This window comes from Nyctereutes procyonoides, unplaced genomic scaffold (assembly GCF_905146905.1).
Source record: "Nyctereutes procyonoides isolate TBG_1078 unplaced genomic scaffold, NYPRO_anot_genome, whole genome shotgun sequence".
NCBI lineage: Eukaryota > Metazoa > Chordata > Mammalia > Carnivora > Canidae > Nyctereutes > Nyctereutes procyonoides.
The window spans coordinates 55,608,924-55,632,360 of NW_026575043.1; the positions used below are offsets into that span (position 1 = coordinate 55,608,924).

Consider the following 23,437-nt stretch of genomic DNA (forward strand, 5'->3'; position numbering starts at 1 on the left):
CAAGGGAAACACATGCAAAGAGCGGCCCCAGAGAGGACACTCTTACCGAGGATTGATTCCCCGGATTGGTGCAATTACCTCCATGGCATTTGGAGATGGGACATGCATCCTGCATGCCTTGAGAAACAAAATTAATTTCTCGGGGGTTGAGAAAGGGCTTTGCAAACTAAAACGCTGCAGGAGAAAACAGACAAATGTAAAGGTCAGGAGAGGGAGCAGATGTTTTGCTGAATGTGGGCTGCACTTCCAAACCCAGCTAAAAGCAACGCGTAGCCCCCGGAGGTGGCTTCCTGGAGAGGGATGCACTTAGAGAGACCGGGAAGCCTTGGGGAACCGGCCTAAGTTTCCTAGGATGTCTGCAGAAGCCAGGATCGCCTGCACTCCCCGCACTGCCGGGGGCCCCTGCAAACTCCCTCCTCTCTTCTGGCCTCGAGCTCCAAGGCGCGAAATCTGCAAATTTTCCCTTTATCTGCTTGCACACGCTTGTTCACCGTCGTTCTGGCTGGAATCAGGGTAACTGTTTCGATGATTATATAACTTGCCGAGTTCAAGAAAGATAATCCAAAGATAGAAATAATGAAAAAATTTTGTGGATTAAAAAAAAATTCCCCCAAATGCAAAAGTTACAGAGCGCGCGCGCGCACACACACACACACAAATATTTATACATACCCATAATCCCACCACTCAGAATGAATAACTGTGAGCCTCTTGATTTACCAGGGAGACGACTTTTTAAATTAGGGACAAAGTAAACCTTTCCCTATCCCCCAATTCCATCAAATCTGAACCCAAAATAAGTCAACCTACTTCACTTTAATACTGTCTCCACCTCTACCCCAGATTTATCTTAGGGGGTAAATTCCAGGACCCCCGAATTTTCCCGGTGGGCTTTCACATGGCCAAGTCTGTAAACATCCAGCCTCAAGGACAGTCTCCGGCGGAGGCTGCAATCCCAAGAGCGCCCAGATGCATCTGCCACCTCAGCTCCAACTCCCGGGTGCAACTTTGCAGCTCCCGCTCCCGCCAGAGGGCCTATTTGCTCGGCCCGTTTGGCGGAGGGATCCCACGCGCGAGCGCGACTACGCTCAACCGTCTCCTCCCCCCAACCCCGCCGCCCGCGATCTGGCCCCGCCCCCTGCTCGCGCTCTGGTCCCGCCCCCTCCCGCGCGCCCTATGGCCCGTAAAGAAGTCCCGGCCGGGCCGCTGCACTCCCCCGCGCGCATCCGTGCGCCGACCGAGACTGGCTAAGGAGTCGGCGGCCATTTTGTTCTTCTCGTGGTTCCAGTGGGGAGAGAAGGAGGAAGCAGGGAGCGGGGCGGTTGGGGGGGACCCGCCGCGGCTGCTGCCACCGCCGCCACCACCGCCTCTGTGCTCGTGGCGTGGGAAAGGAGGTGTGAGTCCCGGGCGCGAGCCGGCGGCGGCGCCGCTGCGGGAGGGTCGGCGGCGGAAGGCGATGGCGGATATAGATAAACTCAACATCGACAGCATCATCCAACGGCTGCTGGAAGGTGAAGGGGTCGGCGGGCGGGCTGAGGGGTGGCGGGCGCCCCCGGGGGCTCGCGGGGGAGGGGTAAGTTGGGAGGCTGGTTGGGCTGGCAGCGCCGAGGGGAGCGAGCCCCGCCAGTGGACTCGTGGGGCCGGGGGCTGCAGCCGGAGGGAGGCCGGCTGGGGTCCCGTACTTGGCCCAACCCGCGGATCCCGCCGGCTCCGCTCATCCATTGCTCGGAGGTGCAGCCTTCCTCCCGGAGATTTGAAAACTCCGCTCCCCACCCCCACGTTTCCGGTCCGTACCCCTTTGCGCCCCGCAAATGGGACCAGTCTTCGGAGGAGAGAGAAGGCGGGGGGCCCTGGCCCCACCTGCAGGACGGCGTGTTCCTTACTTTCTGGTACCCGTCCTCCCGGAAACCAATTTGATGGGGCTGAGAGTTCCACCGGCTTTGGGGACTAATGTCCGGTCTTGCTTTTTTTTCTTGTGTGGGGCTGGGGTCGGAGGACCAATTGCTTGTTACTTGATGACGAACATTGATAACCCGCGAGGATGTCGGAACCGACCCCCTCCTGCCTTCCCAAATACTCCCCTTAAGTTATCCTTCTCTCGAAGAGGTCTCAGCGCTCTTTTCTAAACGTGCCCCTGGATGTGAAACCAGCGATGATGACAGTTTCGTTATCTTTCCAATATGCCAGGCTCTTTATTAAGCGCTTCGGGTGCATCTCATAATCACATTTATAGCGATAGCGTTTCTAAAGCGCTGTGTGTCAGACATTCTTAGAGCGGTTTACACACAGTTCATAAATTCTCCCAACAACCTTGAGCGGTGGGTGCTTTTGTTTTTTTCCCCACGTTTTTTGGAAGAAACTGAGAGGTTAAGGCACTTGACCAAGGTCACACATTAGTGAGAGGTTTCAAACCCAGGCAGCCGGGAGCTAGAACTTGCTACGTTCAAGACACCTTAATGTTTGAAGGAAGGAGGTTAAGCAGAGGTTAAAAAAAAAAAAAAAAAACTTTTAATTTTAGCTGGCCTTAGACTCCTGAGGTGCCTGACAATTGATTCGTATTGATGTGGGATACAGATGAAGTTTGGATTCTAAAAAGGGTCGCTGAAGTGAACCTCCCCTCGCCCCCCCCCCCACGCCCACCCGAATTCCCAAGCCTGTCTACTAATGCTAATGTCTTTTTCTGAAACTTTGGAAGAATTCAAATCTCTTGATTTGGGCGCTGGATAATGTAGATTTGGCTGAGTTTTAACTGCTTTTTGCCTTAATTCTGTCCTAAAATACTGTACTGTAAATGCTTGAGAGATGGAGTCCAGAGCAAGAACAGTTGGGGCAGCTCTGGTACTAGAATTTGCAGATTTTTATAATTAAGTCATTAAGATGAAACTCCTGAAAATATCTTAATCCATGCTGAGATTTTTTACTTTTATATTTTCTTAAAGGAAAACCCCGTTGAATGTCTAAAGTCTCCTGAAATGCTCTTGAAATGTCGGTGGCATTTGTGGTTGAAAGCCTTGTCACTCATTCAGTACTTGGCATTTATTATAAGAACTATATTTTTCATGATAATTAATACAGTCCTTTGATTTATATGAGGCCATAGCCAGCCAGAAACCGATTAAACCAGTTTGCACTAAGAAAGGACCTTTCTCTTAAATATTTTGGTGTTAAAAGCTTTGACTTTTGCATATCTGTGCAGGTTTATATATGGGTAGATTAGATGAGCTTTATTTCACTAGGAAACAAAAAATTGGAATCTGTGTTTAGAATAATCAGAACTTTAAAACTAAGTCTTATTAACTTTACTGTGTTGCCCATAACTCTGTATTCACATAACAGATTTGTTCATTTTAATCTTATTTTTTAAATCATGCTAAGAGATTTACCTTGATGAATCATCTAAAATGAGATTAATCATTTCTTAATAGTTCCTCTTTATGTGTTCGGTTGCACTTGAAAACTAGAATTTTTCTTTATATTTCATTTTTCATTGAAATTAATATAATAAAGCATGGCATTTTAATGCCTCCAGAATGGGCTAACTGCACAATACTGTATACTTCAGATTTGCTTTTTTCTCATCAATGTTAATTTGGCAGAGAAACGGTTGAAGATGATCCATTGAGGGGACACACACACATCCATGTTAGAAGATGTTGATAATAAATTTTGTGATTTTAAATACCCCCAAAATGTTTTTCCCTAAGAATTTTAATTAAAATGTAAGTATATCAAAATGGCATATGAGTTTTGTGATCTTTTTTGTATGTTCAAGATGGTCTTTTAAGACTGTACAAGCTTAGTTGAAAAGTGGCTCGGTAACAGTACCAATTCAGTGAGGTCTTACTTAAGAAATTAACAGTGTGTTGATTTGGAATGTAGCTATGAAATTCTTTGCTACTCTAAACTTAAGTAGTTTTTTCTTAAGTGAAGTTTTTTTTTTGTTTTTTTAAGTGAAGATTATATAGGTCACTTAAGTGACTCACCTTGGAAGTTTTATCCAAGCTCTGCCTCACTGATGATAAAACTTGAAACTCAGTTTAACTAATGTTCAATTATTTAATAACTATACTATTAAAGTTGGGAGATTGAACTACTGGTTCAGCAGAAACCAGGAAAAACGATAACTTTGTAGTCAGAATGTTACCCAACTGTATATTGTTTACTTTATTGTAAATACTGGTAAACAGTGTCAATACATAGTTTTATATTCCTTAAAAAAAAAAATAAAGTTGGGAGATTTCGGGAGAAAATAAGCCTGCTATTGATTTGGTCTGGTATCCCTACCATGTTGGAGAAAAGTGAGAGGGCAGTTTTTGACTTTGTAAGTGACCTGACTCAGAGAGATGGCTAGTACTTTTCTTGCACAGCAGGCAAGTGTAAGTGTAACTTATTTCACTTCCTGATTTGAAAAAAGCATCTTTGCTCTGAAGATGACCATTGTCAAACTGCAAGACCCTGTCAGGCTCTGCATAATTGTTCTCCTTACCTCAGTGATTTAAATGTGACTTCTGCCTTGGCCCTCAGAAAGCATTTCCTACGTTGATCCTCTGTGTAAGAGTTCATCTGAAAATAGTGTTCAGATACTTCGAAACTATAAAATTAAGTGACCCTTGTATTAGCTTTTTGGTGTAATATGAAACATTTATATTCTAATGTTGAAAAGGCAGCAGTGCCTGGTCTTGAGGATCATACAAAGGACAAGCATGATGGCAAAACAACAAGCATTGATAAAAATCTGATCAAAGAAAACAAAAGTAATCTTTTCTAATAAGACTTCTGAAATGATTTTTTAATAGGTCAGATAATTTTGACAATTAGGCTTTTCTTGAGCAATTATCATAGGACATTTTGTTGATAAAGACAGTAATGTCAAAGCTTATGTTACTAATTTCTTTATTTACAAGAAGTCTGTGTTTCAATGCCTCCTGCTCTTCCCTCCCCTTGCAGCATATCAGTAGTAGGCCTCATCCTCTTTTCCTATGAGAGACATGATCTGCAGCTTGCACCAATCCTAAACCACAGCATGGAAAGCATTACTCTCCTTATGCCTGAAGTGCCCCCCCCCCCTTGTTTGTCAGTAGCAGGGGCGTCAGTGAAATCTAACAGGTTCGTGGCTTGTGTCATCATGTGCTTGAGGAAATGTAAGCCAGGAGAGCAGAGGCCAGGCTTTCCTTCTCCCCAGCTGGTGAAATAGAGGCAGTGCTGGGTCAAGCATTAGTAATCTGTTGTCAAAGTAGAGGTTGGTTGGTGAAATCGTTTTATGGCTTTGAGACTGCAGTCCTATAATCTTCGACCTGTTCTGCAAATTATGTGCCTGTGCCTGTCAGTGTACTTGAGGTAGGTAAGGATTACTGATCCTGAAGCAGGGCAGGGGTTGATAATGATTTTATACCCACTTCACATTAACTTCATTTACAATGAGGGCAATTAGAAGACATTAAAGATTGAAATGGGAAGGAGACCTTATTCTGATGTGAATTGCTTTAAAACTGGAAGTCTCATTCAAGATGAATAGGGAAGGATTTTATATTTTTGGAGTTAATGGAATTCTGGGATGAATTACTGAGTTTTAGGATCAGACTCCTGTATTCAGAGCGTGTAAGAACAGATGATTTACTTACAGGTCTTAATTATTATTTACCTGAAACCTCCAGTGTCTTCACTACTCTAGGGTTTGCTGGCGCCCAGAATGAGTCTCAACTGATACTAAGCCTTACGAAAATGAAAATTACTCTTAAAATGAAGGGTCAGACCTCAGGTCTCTTCAGTGGTATTTTATCAAAATGGGTTGTTAGACTTGAAAAGAAACATTTTGCAATAAACTGGTTTCACAGTAGGTGTAGAAAACTCCAGGTACTTGGAGAGCAGGAGATAGTGTTTTCTAACTATATCCTGAATATTTGTCTTGAGAAAATTGGTGTCGCCTCTAAATGTCCGAAGTATACACCATTGTAACGTTGTGTGTCACCCATACTTCAATAAAAAAATGCACAAAGTATAGCACCAGCAGTTAGTAAAGTCAAGAATGAGGGAGTGTGTGGCGTGGAAACAATTCAGATGCTCTCAGAGTGGGAAGTCTTCCTGCTGGTAACTTTACAGTGAAACCATATGATTCTTGATAACACTTTTGTGCTTTATATTTTTTGTAGAAAAGAACTCAGTTGTTTGTGGAAAAGGTTTAATGCTGCAGGTATTCACTGTTGTTTGTCTTGGTTTGAGGTCTTCCAAAATCTGTCATATATTGGAAGGTTATTTATTGATTCTGTCACTGAAATGAATATGGTGTGCAGTAGTCTGAAGATTACCACCTACTTTAATAAGATTATCCTAAAACTGCAAAGTCTGTGTTGGCTTATTTTTACGCTGGTTGTGCCATTTTTTAGATTCTAAAATCTTGTTATAATTCATCTGGAACTTTTCTTTTTGTGTGTACTGTTCCTTTAATAAGACTTTCTTCTAACAAGGAACTTTTAATTAAAGAGCAAGAATACTTTTTTATTATTCATAAATAATCCCAAAGTCTTATTTCCTTGCATAGTTTTCATTTGTTTTGCTTTTTGCCAGGCTGTCAGAAAAGTTAGTGTTGCTTATGAGAAAAAGCTGGCATTGCAAATAATCACTGATAATATTCTTTTATTATTTCAACTTTTTGTCAGTTTGTTTTTGATAAATTGACTGGAAGCTTTTATCATGTGCTCGTGTTCGTGATTTGCCAGATAAATAAGTTTCTACAGAACAGCCTTTGCTGGTCACAGCTGTAATTCACTTTTCTGAATCTTTCTAATCAGATAAAAGTTTTTACTCAGAAGTCGTAAAGTTCTAAATTGGTATATGTCTTGATCACTGACCTACACGTTTACAGTGCCTACTGATTTCCATGCAATGCCTAACAACTGGATTTATGAGAAACCCTTCCATCTGGAAAATGGAATTCTTTCTTGTTGAAATATTTTGGATTCCTTTGGCAATTGTTGAAATAACTTCATATTTACAATTTGAACTAGCGCAGCTACTAATTAGGAAGATAACATGTGACCACTCTTGAATTTCCTACCAAGGGTCTCCTTTGTGTGCATGTTTCTCCCCTTGCACACAGAACCACAGTGAGGGCTTTAAACCTCAAGGTAAGTATTGACTAATGTTTATTGAGTAGAGCTACACTGTAATTTTCTTTGTAGCTACTAGAGATAAAATGGAGATGTTTTTATTTTAAAAGCCTCTGTCTTAAAAAAAATAAAAATAAAAAATAAAAGCCTCTGTCTTTTTAATGGTATTGAAGATCCCCTTAAGGTGAACTTTTAGTTTTATAATCTTGATGGAAGGATAGTTGTAGTCAAGCATTTGTAACAAGCTGCAGTTACCTAGTCTTAATTTTCTGTGTCTTCCACAAGAGAAAGGACAAGATTCTTGTCCATTTTGTTTACCAGGGTATCCCCAGCGTCCAGAGGGTCTGGCACATAGTAGATACTCTGCAACTATTCTGTTCAATGTTTGAAGCATGGTTAATAAGTATTGACAGTCTTAAACAGATTGCCTAATTTAGTTCTGATTTAATGCTTCTCATTGGCAAGGATGTTTTGTGATTTTCTATCCTGTCTCAGAATTTTCTTAGGAAGCAATGACCATATATTAGGATTTTGGTAAAGAACAAATCCTTAGCTGGGAGGGTAATAGTATAGTGGAAGCACCACTAGACCTAGAGTTCGGTGGGGCCTGGTGTCCTTATAAGCTCTGTGACCTTGGACCAAGTCACTGAACCTCTCCCAGATTGTAACAGAAGTGACAGAGCCTAACTTCATAGGATTGTTGTGAGGATTAAGTGGCAATGTAAAACCCTCTAGTGCAGTGCCCAGCACATGATGAGTGCTTGATAAATGTTAGCTACAACTTGTAAGTAATTCTATTGGATGGAACGTTGAAAATAGTGAAGTAGATTTATGTGCTATTGGCCAATATGGCCATTTTTACGAAATATCTAGTGTTTTGGGGCTGCTAATACCCATTTTGAAATCTTCTAATTGTTAGCCAAATCATCTTCAACTTGAAATTTAAGATTAGTCCTAAATTTTTGCAACTAGAAAAATGCTCTATTAAAGGCTGATAGGAAAATGACACTACTGCTTTTTTAATTTTAAAGCACAGACACCGGTTTTTTGCTAATGTAGTCCAGAATACATGTTTAATTCTAATATCACAAGTCATCAGTACTTGGAGATTTATCCAGATTTCATTCACACAAGTTTTGAGCATCTGCCACATCTGGCCATGGACATGTACACTGCAGAGCCAGTCATGTAGTTTTGGGTTTTACTTAGTCTACCAGAGCGACCAGATGAATAGGTGGAAGCAAAATGGCATTTACAATACAAAGTATGTGTGCCCTGAGTAGTTTCCAGGTGTTGTGAAAGCATTTCAGAAAGCATAAAGTAAGCTTATAGGAGAGGCTCTGCGGGGCAAAGTAATATATAAGCAGTCTTGAAGGATGAGCAGGTATTTGCCAATTGGTAGATGATGGTGTTGGTGGTGTCTGTTTTCATAATTTTATTGCTTGAGCTAATTGTAGGGAATTTAAGAAGCTTTGTATTTAATGAGCACTGTTCCTCAGGTACAAAATCTTGATTTGTTCTAGAAAAACCGCATGTAATCCTTATTGCACATTAAGAGTAATTTTTGTTAGCAATGTTGCTTTTTTACTTACCTGTACACTCCAGAGGACCAACAGGAAAACAAAATAAGAAAACTATCATAAACTATTGTCTAAAGGTGGTAGTGGGAAACCTCCAAAACCGGTAAAATTTATATTAGCAACATTGATTTAATCTGATGGCATTGATTTAATATGATAGCATTCATATAAAAAGTACAGCCTTTGTTACATATAGGTGTAGATTAATTATTGTATACTCTCCTAAAAGACTTAAAGTGGACTATTCATTGACAAGTTTGGGGCTCTGCTGAAAAAGATTGAGATTGAAAACCAGAAGCTTCTAGGAGTCCCCTCCTAGCCCAAAATAAAGTTTCCTGCTGGGCAGTCTGCCCAAGCTTGTGGTATAATTGCTAATGATTGGGGTTTTCTGGCCAGTGAAGCAGGAATCCTACTGTCTTTTCTGACAGGAGTGTTTCTTGAATTCTCTGCTGTGTGTTAGGAGACAAAATTACTGTGGTTCTGGAAAAAACATTTTTTTATTGCTCAGTTGCTCTGTAGTATTATAGATGTGTTTCATATCTTCCCTCAAAAATTATCATTACTTTGCTTTCATCTTTGTTGCTTCTCATTTCATAATATTTTGATTCGAAGGAGATTGATGATAGTTTACTTTAGTTACATATTTTGGGGTCCAAAGTAGTGATTTGCTCAAGACTATAAAACCAGTACAGAAACTTGGGGCTGGCTCCCAGTTCCACTGCTCTCTCAACATTTTATTATGTGCTTCAGGAGTTTGGCCCTTTCCTCTTGTCATCTTTTCTTGCTTACTGTCTTTCATTGAAGGATCCATAGTGTTCTGTTTCTGTTCAAAACCTTTTTCTTGGGGCACCTGGGTGGCTCAGTGGTTGAGCATCTGCCTTCAGCTCAGGTCATGATCCTGGGATCAAGTCCCCCATCAGGCTCCCCACGAGGAGCCTGCCTGTGTCTCTGCCTCTGTGTCTCTCATGAATAAATAAAATCTTAAAAAACAAAACACCTTTTTCTTCAGAGAACTCAGGGTTTCGGTGCTATTCAGGCTGAAGAATGACTTTGCCTTAGACAATAAATGGACACAGCCATTTTTAATAGGAAAAATTGTCAACAAGCATCAGGTTTTTTATTTGTAATTTTTATCACTCTGTAAAATAAGGTTTTTACAGAACAAAGCTAGATACAAACCAGTTAAACTTACTGCTTTGAATTTGTTTAGTTATTAAGCTGAATGATTTTGTAAGTTAAATATAAAGCCTCCAAAACTGATAAAATTTAAATTATCAACAATAATTTAATCTGATAGATTTTGTGGTTTTGTTGAAACAGAATCATTTTATATTAGGTTTCACGGTGGAAGGATGTAACCTAACATTCTATATTTAGTCTGGTCCTATGTTTTTGCTTCAGTTCTAATTCATAGAATGTCTGCTTTTATAAATCTTTTATACAAAATGAGAAGTAAGACTGATTACAAGTTGAAGATAATCAGTGCCTGTATTTAACCATACCTTACCATCAAGCAGACCACCTCATAACTGTAAAGCTAAGATATTAGCAATTCAGTGCTAAGCGGTACTTAGTGACTGTCTAATCTGCTACAACTGGAATCAAAACAGAACGTTTCATTTTGGGACACCTGAGTGGCTCAGTTGGTTGAGTATCTCCCTTAGGCTCAGGTCATGATCCAGAGTCTGGGATCTAGCTCCACATCTGTCTCCCTGCTCCTCTGGGAGCCTGCTTCTCCCTCCTTGAGGAGCATGCCCCTGCCACTCCCCGTGCTTGTTCATTCGCACGCTCTCACTCTCAGAATAAATAAAATCTTTAAAAAAAAAAAAGAAAGAAAAAATTTCATTTCCTGCCTACCTGCTGATAAATGAACTGTTACAGGGCTGGAGTGCTTTACTTTGATAGGGAGTAAACCTCAAGCGTGGTCGGATGTGGGCAACACCTAGTGCTGTACCGATATTTATTTCTTCTATTTCTTGTTTTGTATCTGTTCAGATTACTAAGAAACCTTTCTTATAGCACTCACTGACATCCTTTGCCCTCTAAGGGCATAATCGTATTCACAGATGCAATCGCAGAGATCGCAGAGCAAACATGTACAGTATGTACAATGAGCCTAAAGTGTGTTTCAATAAAATGCAAACAACACTTAAATTTTTTCAGAGAACTCTTGAAATACCAATCATCCTCTGAAAAACACTGGTCGGGGGAAGGTTCTGAGCATTCAGTCTTTTTTATTTTTTATTAAATTTTTTTAAAAAGATAACACACGTGGCAGGGGGGTGGGCAGAGGGAGAGGAAGAGAGAATCTTAGGCAGACTCTGCACTGAGCCTGGAGCTCAGTCACATGACCCTGAGATCACAACCTGAGCTGAAATCAAGAGTCAGACACTTAGGAACACCTGGGTGGCTTAGCAGTTGAGCTCTGCCTTCAGCTCAGGACGTGATCCCGGGATCCTGGGATCAGGTCCCACATCGGGCTCCCTGTGAGGAAACTGATTCTCCATGTTTCTGCACCTCTGCCTCTCTCTGTTTCTCTCATGAATAAATAAAGTCTTTTTTTTTTATTGTTGACACTTAACTGAGTCACCCAGGTGCCCTTCCAATCTCACTTTGTTTGTTTGTTTGTTTGTTTGTTTGTTTGTTTGTTTGTTTTTCATGAGAGAAAAAGGCAGGAGGAGAAGCAGACTTCATGCAGGAGCCCAATGTGGGACTCGATCTGGGAACTCCAGGATCACGTCCTGAGCCAAAGGCAGATGCTCAACTGCTGAGCAACCCAGGCGTCCCGCAATCTCACATTTTAAAGCAAGAATCCAGGGATCCCTGGGTGGCTCAGCGGTTTGGTGCCTGCCTTTGGCCCAGGGCGCGATCCTGGAGACCCAGGATTGAATCCCACGTCAGGCTCCCGGTGCATGGAGCCTGCTTCTCCCTCTGCCTGTGTCTCGGCCTCTCTCTCTCTCTCTCTCTGTGTGTGTGACTATCATTAAAAAAAAAAAAAAAAAAAAAAAAACTCTGCTTTAAAAAAATAAAACAAGAATCCATAGAATCAACTCAGTAACATGACAATCTCTGAAATCTATTCTACAATTACTAATTAATTGATTTATTTTTCTAAAGATTTATTTATTTATTTATGATGGGGGGGAGGGGCAGAGACACAGGAGGAGGGAGAAGCAGGCTCCATGCAGGGAGCCCGATGTGGGACTCTATCCCAGGACTCCAGGATCGCGCCCTGGGCCAAAGGCAGGCGCCAAACCACTGAGCCACTCAGGGATCCCCCTACTAATTCATTTATAAGGCTGGAGAAGAGTAGACAAGATTAGGGGCAGAAAGAGAAGGTCTGGTGGGCAGGCTATAGGTGAACAAGGCCGATTGTGTGGCTTGGATGCAAAACTGAGGCCTTGGGCTGAGCCACAGCAGGTCTGATTTCAGCAAGTAGCAAAAGAATGCCTTTCTAACAATATTCATACACAGTGTGTGGCCCTTTGTTCAGGATACTGTAAGAAGTCTTAATTTGCTATAGAAGATGCAACTAAATAAAATCCTATCTAAGATTTTACAATTATAATTAGGCATTAAAACCATATTCTTTAGAAGTGTTACAAAAATAAAGTCAGGCCAGTTAAACTGTTTTTGCCTCCTCCTTATTAAAACTTGTGCCTTTTTAGATAATTTTTATGTTAAATTGTATCTTGACTTCATTTGACTAACTGGAGTTTTTCTCCCTACAGTGAGAGGGTCCAAGCCTGGTAAGAATGTCCAGCTACAGGAGAATGAAATCCGAGGACTGTGCTTAAAGTCCCGAGAGATCTTTCTCAGTCAGCCTATCCTACTAGAACTTGAAGCACCACTCAAAATATGTGGTAGGTTTTGGCGCATGAACAGTTGCCTTTGGTTATGCAATTGATTGAGTGACTTGAGGATATATAGATGTCCTTGTATTAGCCAGCAGAATTGTTTGCTATTTACAAATAACCTGGGACTAACCTGGGACTACTTAAAATTAAATAATTTTAACTTTAGAATAAATATTTCTAATGGACTTAGTTTACCTAGATGTGCTTCAGATTTTCTAAAAACTATTTCACTAAAGTAATATAAACATTGCATCAGAAAGAAACGACACTGAATGGAGAGCTAAGAAAAGGTCTGAACTATATAAATATATGTGAATTACATTTACACTTAAAGCAGGACATTATGCTTAAAAAATAGACCTCCTTTGATACTGTTTTGTAGTCTGTTTCTACATGATAGAGATAATCTATAAAATTGAAATTCATCTGAGTAATGCTAAATATTTTAGCATATTTAACTACATTGATAACATATGTTTATTTTTAAAGTAAAATGCTCTGTGGCATTATATAGCAGGGAGATATTGAGAGCTGAATGAATTTGGGCGTGTGGTGTGTGTACCTTTGTTCACATAGGTCTGGGGCACACTAGCAGTGCAGCAGTTCTACTGACACAGAACCTGCAGACTGAGCTGCCAGAGATCTGATATTGATCAACCAACCTGAAAGGAAAGCGATGTAACTTAGCAAGAAGGCCTACCTGGGCATTAATAATCCTTTCCACAAAATTAATTCTTAATTAACTGAGTTGTCTGTGAGATTCTGGACATAAACATATGCTTAAAATTGTTATTAAGCTGAATTGAACTAAAATAGAAGATTGGAAATTAGTGTTAGCCGTCAAATTTAACTCTTCATTATTAGAGGTCAATCCCGTTATGCAGTGTATGTTTAAAAAATGTCTCCAGAATTTTTTTGGTGGATTAAACAATAAGTATGAGGGCACTGTGTAACAGAACTCTTGCTTCTAGGTGATATCCATGGGCAATACTATGATTTGCTTCGACTTTTCGAGTACGGTGGTTTCCCGCCAGAAAGCAACTACCTGTTTCTTGGGGACTATGTGGACAGGGGGAAGCAGTCATTGGAGACTATCTGCCTCTTACTGGCTTACAAAATCAAATATCCCGAGAATTTTTTTCTTCTCAGAGGAAACCATGAATGTGCCAGCATCAATAGAATTTATGGATTTTACGATGAATGTAAGTACTTTCTACATCTAAGAAAGATTTCCTCAAACTGGAATACTTGATCGTAAAACGGCAAATATTTTGTTAGGATTCATGAGCATTTAGATAAAATGTTTAATCTGTCGTTTTCTATTTCATAAACTTGTTTTTTCTTAGGTTAGAAAAATAACACTGCCACTGCGGTGAATATATAATAATGCCTTAGATTCTTTTATGATGTGACTATTTGATTAAGAAGTAATGATTGGGGATCCCTGGGTGGCGCAGTGGTTTGGCGCCTGCCTTTGGCCCAGGGCGCGATCCTGGAGACCCGGGATCGAATCCCACGTCAGGCTCCCGGTGCATGGAGCCTGCTTCTCCCTCTGCCTGTGTCTCTGCCTCTCTCTCTCTCGCTCTCTCTCTATCATAAGTAAAAAAAAAAAAAAGAAGTAATGATTGCAGTGGTGGCTTCTTTTTTTTTTTTTTTTATAAATTAATTTTTATTGGTGTTCAATTTACCAACATACAGAATAACACCCAGTGCTCATCCCGTCAAGTGTCCCCCTCCGTGCCCGTCACCCATTCACCCCCACCCCCCAGTGGCTTCTTTAATATCTTTGTTGAACTTAATTTTTAGTACAACTCTGAGAACCTGTCCAAATCTGTTTTTAACAACTTTATTGAGATATAATTTCATTCCATAAAATCTAAGTGTACAGTTCAGTGATTTTTAGTAAATTTATGGGGTTGTGCAACTATCACCACAGCCCCAGGGAAACACTAACCTGTTTTCTGTCTGTAGATTTCTAGATAATTTCATGTAAATGATATCTGGAAATATATAAATAACTGTTTTTTTTAATTTTGTGATTTGTTTTGTTTTTGTTTTTCTTTCTGGCACATGTGTACCCAGGACAAATAGCAGTTACTGTCCTAAAATGTGCTGAAAGGAGAAAGCAAAATTATAAAACGAAAAAATCATTTGTATACTATTTTATACATATTACAACCCATTTTGGATTGTTTAGTTGTGCACTTTGGGTTGGTAGTTGCCAAAAAAAACTGAAGATTCTTAAAGCTTTAAAAATTGCCAGTTTGGGTGGAATTTTGTTTTTGTAGTGTTGTTTAATAAGTATAAAATGTTTAAAGAAAAGGGTTTGAGTCCTTACCCTTACCCTTCTTTTGTGCTTACCATTTCTGCTAGCAGGAGCTTTGGGCTGGGAGGAGAGAGGTGGTTAAGGAATTCAGTCAAGCTACTGCATTTGCCAGTGATGATAATAAGACCAGTTAAGAATTGTCCCTGTGGTCCTCCCCTAGACTATAGTCATAACCTGTAGTGTGCTGTTTTTCCATCTCTGTTCCATATAGATGTGTTCAGCTAGATCATTTGTTAGACGTGCACTACTAGAAAGATTTTATTTCTAGACTTCACTCTCTTAATCTCACCCTCTGCCAGTTGTATGTTTGCCTTGTCTAAGGCCCTAACACCCAGCTGGTAAGATGAGATGGGAAGGGATCACCAAAGAAAAATCTGGTGGGTTCTGAACTGACTAGGGCAATTGAGTCTGTGGCCAGAAAGGTTTTTGTTGTTGTTTTTGTTGTTGTTGTTTTTAAGTAATCCCCGTATACAATGTGGGGCTTGAACTCACCACCCCAAGATCAAGAGTCAGATGTTCTACCAACTGAGCCAGCCAGGTGCCTCAAGGAAGATTTGATTTTTGACAATGAGTCTATCAGAAGTACCAGTAAAGCAGTTATTACTCCTAAGGTAGTGAAATGAGAGGCAACAAGTTTTATAAATGGGGGGGGGGGGTGTTTTTTTTAAGATTTATTTACTCATGAGAGTCACAGAGGGGCAGAGACATAGGTAGAGGGAGAAGCAGGCTCCCTATAGGGAGCCTGATGTGGGACTCGATCCCAGGACACCAGGATCACGACCTGAACTGAAGGCAGATCCTCAACCACTGAGCCACCCAGGTACCCCTATAAATTGTGTTTTGGATACTTGCTATAGATGCTACTTTTTAGAGCAGGTTCCTTTTATACACTGTTTAGCAAGTACGTTGATGTTTTCATTGATGAAGCTCAAATCCAGATGATCTCTTTGTTGTGACATATATCCAAGTGTGAGGATATTCACAACATTGTATTCAGCTTCTTTTTAATGCAGGAAACTTTAAAAATTATTTTAGATGGTCAGCATTGGTTCTTTCTTGTTTGGTCATCAAGACTTACTGATTAACCTTCTGCTCAAGCTCCCTTCACCCCCATCAGGCAGGTATAACTTGCCATACAATCTACTTGTGGGGAGAAAGGCATCTTGACAGAAATGGCTTTCGATTAATGGTTTATAGACTTCAAAAAAACTGTTGATAATTAAAATTTTAATTTATAATGAAAAGCTTTATTAAAATGTAGATTTTCATGGAACAATTTAAAACCACTGCTTTAAGTGATAAGCTTATTTCACAAGTATAACACGCTCTCTTCTGTACTACAGTTTCTCTCTCTGCCCCCACCCCAACTTTATATAAAGAGTGCAGTCCTGGGGGGCACTTAAGTGTCTGCCTTCAGCTTGGGTCATGTGCCACAGTCCTGGGATTGAGCCCTGCGTTAGGTTCCTTACTTGGTGGAGAGCCTGTTTCTCCCTCTGCTGTTCCTTCCCCTGCTTATGTGTGCACAGGCGTTGCATTCTCTTTGTCAAATGAATAAAATCTTTAAAAACAAAACAAAACAAAAATAAAAACGTAGTCCTAGAAAAGCTGGAGTATCTGTTAGAAAAAAATGTGAATATGTATTATCCTTTTCTGATAACCAGAGCTGTCTGATCTGTAGTAATAGGAAACTGCATTAGGGGATCTGGCTCAGAATCCCTGGATTTGGAAGTTTGAAAAGATCTTGGCAGTTATCCAGACTAAACCTTTCTGGAGCCAGATGTTCCTTCTGGTCTGAAGTGGCCTTGGGGAGGAAGTGTAGAGAGTACAGAAAGCAGGACTCTAGGACTTAATTAAGAAGCTCAGAGGGCAGCCTCTGTGGCGCAGCAGTTTAGCGCCGCCTGTAGCCCAGGGCGTGATTCTGGAGATCTTGGATTGAATCGAGTCCCACGTCAGGTTCTCTGTGGAGCCTGCTTCTCCCTCTGCCTGTGTCTCTGCCTCTGTGTGTGTGTGTGTGTGTGTGTGTGTGTGTGTGTGTGTGTCTGGAAGGGAGGGAGGGAGAGAGGAAAGAAAAGAAAAGAAAAAAGAAAAGAAAAAGAAGTTCAGAGGCAACAGGAGGAAAAATCCTACTTTTTGTTGAAGGAGCCAATAAAGATAGAGGAATCGGCAAGACAAGCTGGAGTGTATTGCATTAGTAAAGAATCAGGGAGCAAAGCAGACAGACTTCAAGAAGGAAGAGGATTCATCAGCACTGGCAAATGAAACATGTAGGCAAAGGAAGAATCCAAGCGAGTCCTTAGCCATTGGATGGTCTTCCAGAGATAAGCTTCTGTGGAAAATGGGAGATGGAACCAAATCACTTTTATGAATGGAGGTTAGGATTAGCCCAGCCTTGTTATTTTATTTATCATTGTTGGAAAATTGGAGGTGGTGATTGTGTACAGGTTCCCTTTCAGCCTTTTATAGAGAGGAATGCTGTTTGGTTTCCAGAACCCTTCAGTGAAGAAAGATAAGGAATTAGTGAATTATTGACCTCCAAAGAAGTACAAAACAGGGTGAACCATGGTGAGAGTTATACCCAGTCATAGAAAAATACGAATTATTAGTAAGAAAGAAAGTCTTCCTCCACAGAGGTAGAAGTCAAGTTTTTTTTGAATTTGTATTACATTCCAAACTCTGTGCTAAATTCCATACCCAGCTGATTGGCAGTAGAGTGGAAGGTGTTGTTCAGGATCCTGCTGCTTGGGCCAGCAGGATGGACTGATGGACTTCCTAAGAGATTGAGCTTTAAACCTGTAGATGTCCCTAGAATAAGAAAGGAGAGGAGTCGAAGGACAAACTTGGATTTAGGAATGAAGATTGTGCTTTGATCTTTGATTTTTCTGGTACAGAGCGTACAGGAGACAAGGCACCCAACAATTGGGCCATTCTCAACCCAATTCAGACAGATTTGTGCTTCCAGAATTTATGAGTAGGTTTTTAACTCAGAACATAAGTGAAAACAGTACCTTAGAGTCCTGCTTTTGTCTAAATCACACTATGACTCCAGAATGCAGGGAATATAGGGGCTGGTAAGGGAAATATAACCACCCTATAACATTGTTTCTCTGGGGGACATTCTGAGCATTTATGGCAGTGTTAGGAAGTTATCCTGGAGTGTCTGCAGTAAGCAATCTGTATTCCTTTATACTCGTTTGTACCTTCTAGAGAGTGTAGGGCTAGGAGTTAATCTGGTACCAGTGGGCTATTGATAGTGGGAGATGGAATGAGTGTTAATTTTATGAAGCTTCTTCAGAAGGAAGATGGTAATGGCACATGTGTAAGCTGTTCATAATTGCCTGTGGGTTGAGATTGGACAAAACAGACAACTTAGATTCCAGAGTTGGTGCTACCAAATGATGATTGGGGGTTAATGATAATCCTTAGTTATTACCTTTGGGATTCTGATTTCAAACCTCTATGGGATTTTAAAGTAGATCTAGTTCTGTTAAACCTACCCTTCAGGGAATTTTTAATAAAAGCATAGTTCTTGATTACTTAAGAAGTAATTAGCCCCTTATTTTGGGAGAAGTTGTCCTGAGAGAACCTGCAGAACACCAGTCTCTTTTTAACCACCCTGAAATTTTCACAGGTAAAAGAAGATATAACATTAAACTATGGAAAACTTTCACAGACTGCTTTAACTGTTTACCGATAGCAGCCATCGTGGATGAGAAGATATTCTGCTGTCATGGAGGTATGTGGGCTGATTTTAGTTCCAGATAGATTTTGTTCCCTTCTGAAGGGTATATACACTTTGACATTTATGAGTTGTCATTGGGATGACTTCTCTGTCAGGGTTCTCTTTTATTGATGTGCTACATCATGGGTCCACTCTGGTGCATCCAGGATCATTTGGATAGAAATCTAAAGTAAGAAATTGATTTGTTACAGGGAATTCTAGGCTCTGTAACAGTTTGACTTAAAAATAGAGCAGAAAGTGTTTTTAAATATAAAATGAAGAGCAATTAATGTGCTGTATCCTAGATCCTCCAGAATACTAAAAATGTGAGTAGACTTTCCTTGATCTGTTTTTTCATCCTCTCCTTTCAGAAATTTTTCTGACTTGGATTTTAAAAGTGATTTATTTTTCTCAGTGGTTGTGCTTTGTATGACATAATTAATTAAGATAGTAATTGCGAAAAGGATTTCTTGTTGCCTGTGGTCGGAAATTAGACAACTGTCAAAGAGCCAATACGACGAATGTATTTTAATAAAGCAGTTATCCCTGCCCTCCTGTATTTCAACTGGTTTGGTAGAGCTGGGCATGTGATTTTTTTTTTTTTTTTTTTTTTTTTTTTTTTAAGTAAAAACTTAAAACACCAAGATCAGGATTTGCATGCTCCACCCAGTGAGCCAGCCAGGCATCCCTGGGCATGTGATTTTAAATTCAGTTGAAAGTCAGCTGCATCTGAGCTGGTCTGATAGACTTGATGGTCCTTGGACAGCACAGATTTCCTAGAAAGCTACATCACACCTGAGTATCTGCACCCTCTACACCCAGTCATTACAAATGGTTGGCAATCTAGAATGTACAATTGTTCATTATTATCATCAAAGGAATTGAGGAGTGGTTGTCTAATAAATCACTAGATTTTAATTTTATAGAGCTCTGTATGTTGAGGTAACTGATTCCATATACCGTTTAAGCATACTGTGCCTTGTAGATTGGTGCATATGATAAATTGCATTGCTTTTTCAAAGTTGTTTTTCTAACCAAAGCTTAATAAAATATAGCCATAGGTTTAAGCTTTCCATGTTAGACTCATGGAGTATCTCTGTAAGCAAATGGAATATTAAAGTTCTTTTTTCTTCCTCTTTTTTTCCCCCCCCACTTAATAGGTTTATCACCAGATCTTCAATCTATGGAGCAGATTCGGCGAATTATGCGACCAACTGATGTACCAGATCAAGGTCTTCTTTGTGATCTTTTGTGGTCTGACCCCGATAAAGATGTCTTAGGCTGGGGTGAAAATGACAGAGGAGTGTCCTTCACATTTGGTGCAGAAGTGGTTGCAAAATTTCTCCATAAGCATGATTTGGATCTTATATGTAGAGCCCATCAGGTATTGATTTTGAATTTTACATGTACACTTAAGAGCATGTGTGTGAGCACAGATTCTCCTTGTTGATTTTAGTGGGTAGGTATTGCTTATTCATACAAAATGTCTCTGCAAGTGACCTATAGGATATCAGACTCAATGGGAAACTGAAAAGTAGTTTTGCTCACCTGCAGTTTACACCTACTTATACTGAAAACGTTTTCTCTCCAAGGTGGTTGAAGATGGATATGAATTTTTTGCAAAGAGGCAGTTGGTCACTCTGTTTTCTGCACCCAATTATTGTGGAGAGTTTGACAATGCAGGTGCCATGATGAGTGTGGACGAAACTCTAATGTGTTCTTTTCAGGTAGATGATGCTTTCAACATTGTTTCCTACTGTTAAGGCTGAATTTTACTGACTTTTTTAGAAATTGCTGTTTTCTGCCTACTGTTCATCTATGTTGAGTAGACTTAAGTTTTTATTTTCCCATACAAGTGTTAGTTCTAATTCAGTAATGAGTGAACTGCTTTTTGGGGGGGGGGGGGGATTGTCAGAGAACCTTAGCTGCCATGTTGAATTTAACTGTTTTTACATTATTTAAGTGGGGTAAAAAAAAGTTTATTGGCTTCTTGTGCTTATAGTTCTTTTACTATAAATCTAAAACTTAAAATGTCAGTGTAATGTTCAGCTAAAATTAGAGTAGAACTAACTGCCACGTGCCAGATGTGCTGTGTGATTACTCTGTTTTCCCACCACTTCTTTGTAATTTCTATAAGACTCGTTGATTCACCGTGACATCATTTATTTGGCCCTCACTTGGCACAAAAGTGTCATTTACACGTAAAGTCTGTCTGAATCTTTTTCTCATTCTCTTATGATTAAATTTGTACAATTTCAAGCTAGCCCAATCATAATCATAAAGCCACTGGAGTCAATTAAATGTTGTTTTACCAACTATCAGGGAAAACTTGCAACTCCCAGCGATTGTGAGAGGGCTCCCTATGGGTTTGAAAAACACTGCTCTAGAGATACTACAAGATCTGACTTCAGAAAATTGTCATTTTATCCAGAGGCCAAATAATTTGTCCATGTATTTCACCTGTTTGTCATAGCATTTATTACCAAAATGTGTACATGTTAGCTTGGTTTGTTAATATGTTAGTGGGACTTTGAGAGTTCTTGGGTCTGTTTTAAACAATCAGAAACCTTTCTAAACAAAAGATTTGAGTGAGAAATCTTAAGATTTTGAGTTGAGACTATTTCTTAAAATTGCACTATCTTTTAATCTTTGCAGATTTTAAAGCCTGCAGAGAAAAAGAAGCCGAATGCCACAAGACCTGTAACACCTCCAAGGGGTATGATCACAAAGCAAGCAAAGAAATAGATGTCATTTTGACACTGCCTAGTTGGGACTTGTAACATAGAGTATATAACCTTCATTTTTAAAACTGTAATGTGTATTGGTCAGCTTGCTCAAATAATGTGTTTGTGGGGTCCCCTCTTCCATTTTTTGAGTTAATGAATGGCATTTGCTGGTTATAACAGCAAATGAAAGATTCTCCACTCCCAAGAAAAAATATTTTGTTTTTTTAATTCTGTATTCCTTTTGCAAACAACTTTAATGATGGTGTTAACGCTGTACACCCCAGGACAGTTTATCCTGTATAAGGGGTAAGTGTACAATTGATCTTTTTAAAATTCAGTTCAACCCATGAATAATGTAAATGCTCGTTTTCTTTAGGATATAAAGAGAGCCCTAGGGTGCTCAATCTGTACATGTTATTGTCATAAAGTGCATACTGTTGATTACAAACCACTGTGAACATTTTTTTTTAATTTTGTTTCAAAGGGATTGCTTTTTTCTCTCATTGTCTTGTCATGTACAAACTAGTTTTTATAGCTATCAACATTAGGATTAACTCAACCTTGCCAGCATCACTGGTATGATGTATATTTAATTAAAGCACACTTTCCCTTAACGTATACTCAAAATGACGATTAAAGCCATTATTTTAAATGTTTGTGACTCTTTCCTAAAGCCAAAGTTTCTGTTGAAATATGTATTGACACACCCCTAAGTACAAGGTTGTGTACATGGTTGTGCACACATGCTACCTTCTTAGGGATTCAAAAACAGGTTTTTGGTTTTGAATAGCAATTAGTAACATAGTGCTATTTAAGGTATTAATGATTAAAGTTAATAACATTTTGTACAATTTCCATATAGTCTATTCATTAAGTAATCTTTTTACAGTTACATCAGGCCTGAACCCGTCCTTTCAGAAAGCTTCAAATTATAGAAACAATACTGTTCTATACGAGTGACCGATTATGCTTTCTTTGGCCTACATTCTTTATTCTGCGGTGAAGTTGAGGCTTATAAGTCAAAACAAAGGAAATAACTTACTATCCACCAGTTTATACAGAACTCACAGAATCTATGACTTTTTTAAACTAAGATCTGTTAAAAAGAAATCTGTTTCAACAGATGACCATGTATACAATACCATGTGGTGAAAATGAATTCAGACTTATTAAACGACGAACTTGTTAAATCCTCTCAGTGTCTATTTATCAGCACAATACACACAGGAGAACTGTTGATGGCATATTGAATAGATTTTAACGAATAAATTGCTCTGGAAACCACACAGTTTCAATTTGGATTTGTTTTCCTTCAAATAGTCTGTTTTCCAAAGATGGACTATAATATGGATGCTCATGTTTGTGGAGGTCTAACCTGGATGTAACTACGTTTCTGAAGTAGGGTGATGAGATTGAGCTGTCCTCCCCTGCTGTTTAGGAGATGTGGGGCTGAGCTGCCATGTCACCTGCACCTGCATCTGATGGTCTGGGTTCACTTGAACAACTTCTTTTTCGGACTCAACCCACCAGTATTTGCATGCACAGTTCTTTGTTCTCTATTCCCCAATTTGTATGGAACACAGTGTTGTATCATACTACATGTGTCTCAATTTTGTGAAGTGCATATTAATTTCTTACAGTACATTAAAAGTGGGCAAAGAGCATGTCATTTGCAAAGCACTTTCTATTATCAAAACCTGGTTTCCCTCAGGGAATAGGAGGAAGTCCTCCTAGTAAGGGACTGTTTGAGCTAGTGATGGCATGTTGATAGAAAAGCACCCGGCTGCTGGGGTTTAGCCTCCCATCTGCACTAATAGTCTCTGGTCCTGAGGCGTTGGCCACAACTTCCCTTCCAGCATGCTCCTGTCAGCCAGAGAGGTTGGACCCCCTGACCTCTTGGGCCTTCTTATTCCACATTGTGACAAATCCAAACTTGTATTATTTTACTTTATCATATTCTCCCAGACCTCTTTAACTATAGGAAGAAAGATGAGTAGCATTTGATTATGTTAAAGGCAGATTTCGTGTGTCCTTAATCTGTGCCCTGGACATTATCAGTTGTGTCACTTCTAGGATTTCAGAATTCTATAGTTAATAAAATTGGGCCTCTTTACCCAGGTTATA

The 23,437-nt window shown here is 39.8% G+C and overlaps 1 protein-coding gene across 2 annotated transcripts; it reads left to right on the forward strand.

The window, feature by feature from the left end:
• The first annotated feature begins 1,237 nt into the window (after positions 1–1,237).
• On the forward strand, positions 1,238–22,597 carry PPP1CC (protein phosphatase 1 catalytic subunit gamma). 2 transcript variants are annotated; one of them, XM_055322888.1, is made up of 8 exons: positions 1,238–1,511; positions 12,418–12,549; positions 13,515–13,745; positions 18,498–18,602; positions 19,748–19,971; positions 20,180–20,314; positions 21,243–21,303; positions 22,203–22,597. In XM_055322888.1, exons 1-8 carry the CDS (start codon positions 1,457–1,459, stop codon positions 22,271–22,273), a joined length of 1,014 nt encoding a protein of 337 aa, XP_055178863.1. In that variant the 5' UTR covers positions 1,238–1,456; the 3' UTR covers positions 22,274–22,597. The 2 variants fall into 2 exon arrangements, with proteins under 2 accessions (XP_055178863.1, XP_055178862.1); XM_055322887.1 differs by having other exon boundaries at positions 21,243–22,597.
• Positions 22,598–23,437: the final 840 nt, after the last annotated feature.

Excerpts from the sequence above, each read along its gene's own strand:
- PPP1CC (XM_055322888.1), top strand. The coding sequence starts at position 1,457 with ATGGCGGATATAGATAAACTCAACATCGACAGCATCATCCAACGGCTG. Across the intron at positions 1,512-12,417 it reads CATCCAACGGCTGCTGGAAG|TGAGAGGGTCCAAGCCTGGT; the intron begins GTGAAGGGGTCG and ends TTCTCCCTACAG. Across the intron at positions 13,746-18,497 it reads TTATGGATTTTACGATGAAT|GTAAAAGAAGATATAACATT; the intron begins GTAAGTACTTTC and ends AAATTTTCACAG.